Genomic DNA, 6021 nt, shown 5'->3' on the forward strand with positions numbered 1-6021 from the left:
TCCCCCACAAATACAACATCGTTCGCATACATAAGATGTGATAGAATTGGTCCAGAGCTACCACATCTCAAACCGCGAAACAAACCCACCGAGCACGCTTTCTTCATTATTCCGGATAACGCCTCCATTACCAAAACAAACAAGAATGGTGAGATGGGATCACCTTGCCTAATCTCCTGAGAACATGCAAACTCATGCGTTGGTGAGCCACTAACGAGAACCGTTGCCCTCGCCGAAGGTTGCCAAAGCTTTAATCCATCGTCTCCACCAGGCCGGAAAATTCATTTGTTCTAAAATAGTTTCCAAGAATCCCCAATTAACAGAATCATATGCTTTGTTAATATCTATTTTGAACAACATACCCTTCCTTTCTATATAATAATACAATGGACAAAAATAGAGAAAACAAGTCAACATTACTATATTGGATTTTCTATAATATGGAAATTTAAAGAAAACTAAAGTAGTCTTCTATATTTAGAGGCTCGTATATTTTATTGTGAGTGTAAAAAAAAGCTCAAGCTTTGTAGATTAGTCATTTAAACGAGTTGAGTCCTATTCTAATAAAACTCGAGGCCAGTTTTTCTAAAATTTATAAAGCTTGAGCTAGATATTGATTTGTTTGGGCTGTTGGTTCCAAGTCCCACACTCACACTCTCACAACACACACAATTTATGTGTGTATGTGAAATAATGAAAAGATGCTATTTCGATAATTAAAAGATGGGTACAATTTATTCATTTCATTGAGGATATATATATAGCCTTACAAAGACTACGCGGACGCAACTAATTAGCAAATATTATGGTACACTACTGACCATTTCTACCTAGAGACTCGGTACAAATATGACACATGCATTTACCCCACATGCAACTTCAACGTAAACTAGCATGGAAACTGGTCAAACCAAATACCAAGACTTTTCAAGTAGACTAATAAATAAACCAAAACATAAAACATAAAACACATATGCTTATTCAAGTTTCAGCCATGCATTCATACGTGACCACTTGAACCTTATTATTTGATGCGACAACTCACCACCTAACCCGTGACCGTGAACAAACCTGAGTAAACCCAACATGCTTAGTTTTGTTAAAAATCTTTCCAAATTTTAGTTCCTAATTAACTTAACTAAAAATTATCTATATCTTTTTAACTTTGGAAAACATCATCGTCCCAACAATAGGGTCGTGAACATTGGGCGGCAATCATCCAAGAAATTCATCAAAAATTGTTCTGCAATCATCTTCTTCAACAGATTCCAATACCATTAACTTTAACATCCAACAAATAGCAATTGATTTTGATCGATCCAATCGCCAAGATCAACTAGCGTACCTTAATTCGAACTCGTTAATTTGAATTTTAACTGGTCGATTATAGAGGTAAATTGATATGATATGTAAAGTGTATTAATAGAAACAAATAGGAAACTGAGAAGTGCAAATGAACAAATATACTATTATTTGTTGATCCGTGATATGTGATTTCAGATACACACCATGCCTTTAAAATCTCAAGAGATCAAATGGAAGAAACTAGTCATTGATTTAACCTGAACCCTGTTTAAGAAAAGCATATCTCCACATTCTTCACTGTATGAACGGAAACTGTTTCACAACAATTTTCCTCCAACGAACAACCACTGAAGCGAAAGTCGATGTAAATCAGATGGGATTTTGGAGAAGGAACAATATTTGAAGAAGTTGTTGGAGTCGATGTTGGTTTTACAAATAAAAAAGATATAGGCTATGTTTTTTTAACAAAACTAGGTAGTTTTGGATGGTTTCGCATCTAAGCTTAGATGCGAAATAGCCACATATTCACTTTCTCCTTAGATTATCTATATAGTTATAAATTATATAATTTACATTGTTAAACCTAGTTAACAAAATATTAACCGAAGAACTTAGTTAATAAACTTGCTTGATATAAAGCTAAAAACAAAACTTCATATAAAGGTAAACTAATTCGTGTTGAAATTTTTATCAGCGTTAACTGCAAAGATTGTTTCAGGCCTCACAACACCTTGAGCTGCCTTGTAGTTTAGATTGGAATCCCCATGTCTATGCCCAAATAATTAGGTATGTATAAACAACGTGGATGTTTCTTTGTATTTTTGTAACAAATGCTCGGTAGGCAAGGATTAAGTCCTAGGTGATAGTTCTTGGGCGACGGTGCGCATTGAAGGTCTTGACTCTGGTGATACACGCGTGCAACCTAGAGCAACATTGAGTACACGTGCCACTTGTTCGGTCTCTTTGTCTGTCGGAGGCAAAAGCCTTTGGTCTAAGATATCTTTTAACAACAAAACTAGACTTTCTGGGGAGGTTGAGGACGATTGTAGAGACGTTAAAAGTTCCCCAGGATGTCTCCCCATCATAATCTCAAACGTTACGAATCCAAAGCTGTAAACGTCGCATTTCTCTGTAACCTTCATCGTGAGTGCAAGTTCTGAAATAGAAGGTACAACCATATATAAGAGGCATTTCAATATGCAATTCGAAATATTAAGTTAACAACAAACTATGAATAAAAAGATTCTAAAAGTTAAAATACCTGGTGCCATGTAACCGTAGGATCCAGCAACGCTTGTCCAGTTACTCGAGTCCGGGTTCAACAGCTTGGCCGTCCCAAAATCTGACAAACGTGGAACCATCTCAGCCTCGAGTAAAACATTATTTATTGAGACGTCCCGATGAACAATAGGAGGATTGCAGTCATGATGCAAGTAAGCTAACGCGTGTGCAAGGTCTTGGACAATGTTAACCCTCGTAGCCCAATCCAAATTCAATATTGCCTCTACTCCATAAAGTACATTTCCCAAACTACCCTTCTCCATATATTCATACACCAAATACATCCTGCTTTCTTTGCAGCAGTAGCCGTACAGTTTGATAATATTCCGGTGACGAACTTCTGTTAGTGCTCGTATCTCGTTCTCGAAGCTCTGCTTGTTTTTCGACGGAACTTCATCGGTACTCGTCGTCTTCATCCGCTTCACCGCCACAATCTGTCCGGTAGGTAATGTCGCTTTGTACACACTTCCGAAGCTTCCTTTTCCAATGCAATACTTCTCGTCGAAGTTTTCAGTAGCATTCATGATATTAGCGAAGGTAATTGTATCAGTATCTGTTGTCTCTTCGTCGATATCTTTTGATCTTTGTCGAGTAATTATACAGAAGATAGCAATCAGCGTTGCTATCAAAACGAAACTGAGAACCGGTACGAGAACTGAAATAATCAGTTTATTTTCTCTGGATTTCTTTGTTGTGCTTTTGATGTTGCACAGAGATATTCCTTTTTCGGATCCACACAGATTTGGATTTCCGGTAAAGGATGCTGCTGGTGCTTGTTTGAATATACCGACGTTTGGGATTGGACCGGAGAAATTATTGTACGAGAGATCGATAAATTGTAAGCTAATCATGGATGTAGCTAGTGATTGAGGAATTTGACCTGAGAAGTTGTTGTGTGAGAGGTTGAGGTTCTGAAGTGTCTTAAGCTTTGACAGATCTTGAGGAATTCTTCCAGAGAATGAATTGCTGCTTAGATCTAAGAGGTAGTTTAATCCCAATAAGTTTCCGATTTGTGATGGTACTTCTCCTGAAAAATCATTGTTGCTCAAGTTTAAGCTTGTTAACCTTACACAATTTCCTATTGTTGTTGGTATGCTTCCATTCAGATTGTTTGCGGATAGATCGAGATCTTGGAGACTTGTTAAGTTGCCTAAACTTTGAGGGATTTGTCCACTTAACAGATTGTTGCCGAGATTGAGATTGAACAAATTGTTTAATTTCCCTAGTTCACTTGGGATTTTTCCAGAAAGTTGGTTCCATTCTAGTCGTAGAGCGCCTAATCGTTGCAAATCTCCAAGCTCGGGGGGGATTTTTCCAAAGATTCTGTTCCTTTCCAATTGTAGATTGGTTAGGTTTTGCAAATTTCCAAAGTCAGGACTGATTTCACCTGTAAATAGATTGTCACTGAGGTTGATGTATGTGAGATTAGGATGGACACCAAATACTTGTGAAATGTCCCCATAGAACTGGTTTCCATCTAGCCTGATTCGACGTAGGCTCGTGCAGTTCTTTATGCAATCTGGTAACAACCCTGTGAAGTTATTGCCATTCACGGTGAACAGCTCAAACCGAAAGCTACTGCACAAACCCGAAGGTAGTTCTCCAGAGAAACTATTGTTTGAAAAGCTAACAGTTGTTAAAAACGGATTGTTCTTGCCTAAGTCTGCAGGAATTATTCCACTGAGATTATTGGAATGAAGCTTAATAGATTGAAGATTAACCAATTTTCCGATTGTAGAGGGTAGTGGACCTGAAATCTGGTTGTCAGAAAGATGCAATCTTAGAAGATTTTCCAAGTTTCCAATCTCCAAAGGAATGGAGCCAGTGAAACTATTATTGTAAAGAAAAAGAAGAGTGAGATCTGACAATAGACCAATCTCCCGTGGGATTGTTCCGGTGAAGAGATTATTTTGAACCTGCAAAGAGACCAATCTAGTCCAATTGGTGACCAATTCTGAAGAAATTTCACCAGAAAAGTTATTTTCAGATAGACCAAGATCAGTAATCTGGGTCAGATTGGACAGAGACAATGGCAACTCGCCGGTAAATGAGTTTCCAGCAAGGGCCAAGAATGTGAGATTAGAACAGAATCCAAGCTCATAAGGAATTGAAGAATTGAGTTGATTCGAATGGAGATCTAGGTGCCGGAGATTTTTAAGCTGACCTATAGAAGAAGGGATTGTTCCTTCAAATAGATTTTCAAACTATTCAATGACTTCAAGATCGGGGAATAAACCTAAATCCTGCAAAATTGGACCGGAAAACTGGTTGGTTCCTAGTCTAAGCTCTTTTAATTTTGCAAGATTGTAAATTGATTTAGGTAATGAGCCATTCAAATGGTTTAATGACAAATCAAGAATAGTCAACTTCTTGCACTGGAGAATAAAATCAGGAAATGCATTTTCAAGTTCATTATAGTAAAGACCGAGAAAAGTCAACGCTGGCATAGATGAAAAGTCAGACCAGTTTGGATCAGTCAAGTAATTCCCTCCAAGATTCAAGTACAATACCTTTTGAAGATTACTTATTTGAACTGGGATAGCACCATTAAGATTATTATTATTAAGATCAAGATATCTTAATTGTGTTAGCCTTCCAATCTCCGATGGGATTTCATCTTCAAAACGATTCGAGCTCAAATCCAAGTACACAATGCTCGAGAGGTTGCGAATGGCGGCTGGGATCACACCGCTAACTTCGTTATTGTTTAAGTCGAAATGGGTAAGATTTGGAAATGAAGAAAACTGAAAGTATGTTAATGTACCCGAAAGCGATGAATTTGGGAGGCTAATCTTGTAAACTACACCACCTTCATTGCACATAATACCGGTCCAGTTGCAGAGATTCTGAATGTTTCTTGAAGACCAAGAATTCAATGAAGATGGTGATTGTGACAAGGTATTCTTCCATTTAATAAGTGCTTCAGATTGTGTTCTCGATGTTGATGTGGCCTTTAATGGCAACAAAGAAACAAATGTAATATAAAAGAGAAGACACAAGATGATTTTAAATGCTGCCATGATTGTTTAAGAAGAAAATGATGGAAGTTTGAAGAGATTGGCAGCACATAAGGATTATAAATAGGTGTGGTTGGATTCATCAGAATTGGCAGCTTCCCTACAAGTGGATTCACTACAAGTTGCAAGTAGTGTGAAACCATTTTTTTTTTCTGGATTCAAATTTCAAGGGATTGTTTACACACTGGAAGAGTCAAGAGTTGACTGTGGAAGATACAGAGAAGCTAGCAGGTTACTTATCATATTTTTAGGTCTTTTAATTATTTTTATAGATATAAGTCAAGTTAATACTTTAAAAAACTTGTCATCTAATTAAATTTGATTTATTTATATTTGTTTCATTTAATACTTTAACATGGGAAAATAATATAAACAAAGACTTGTAAATTTACCCAATCAAATCTACTTAGATTGTAAA

The 6021-nt window shown here is 37.0% G+C and overlaps 2 protein-coding genes across 3 annotated transcripts; both read right to left on the bottom strand.

The window, feature by feature from the left end:
* Positions 1-1827: 1827 nt before the first annotated feature.
* Positions 1828-5619, bottom strand: LOC110926892 (MDIS1-interacting receptor like kinase 2-like). 2 transcript variants are annotated; one of them, XM_035989085.1, is made up of 3 exons: positions 5351-5619; positions 2567-5263; positions 1828-2461 (listed from the first exon to the last, which is right to left on the bottom strand). In XM_035989085.1, exons 2-3 carry the CDS (start codon positions 3435-3437, stop codon positions 2154-2156), a joined length of 1179 nt encoding a protein of 392 aa, XP_035844978.1. In that variant the 5' UTR covers positions 3438-5263; positions 5351-5619; the 3' UTR covers positions 1828-2153. The 2 variants fall into 2 exon arrangements, with proteins under 2 accessions (XP_035844978.1, XP_035844969.1); XM_035989076.1 differs by having other exon boundaries at positions 2567-5619.
* On the bottom strand, positions 3575-5606 carry LOC118490592 (probable leucine-rich repeat receptor-like protein kinase At1g35710). Its single transcript, XM_035988322.1, has 3 exons — positions 4823-5606; positions 3657-4771; positions 3575-3613 (listed from the first exon to the last, which is right to left on the bottom strand). Exons 1-3 carry the CDS (start codon positions 5604-5606, stop codon positions 3575-3577), a joined length of 1938 nt encoding a protein of 645 aa, XP_035844215.1.
* Positions 5620-6021: the final 402 nt, after the last annotated feature.

Source organism: Helianthus annuus, chromosome 1, assembly GCF_002127325.2.
Source record: "Helianthus annuus cultivar XRQ/B chromosome 1, HanXRQr2.0-SUNRISE, whole genome shotgun sequence".
Taxonomy (NCBI): Eukaryota; Viridiplantae; Streptophyta; class Magnoliopsida; order Asterales; family Asteraceae; genus Helianthus; species Helianthus annuus.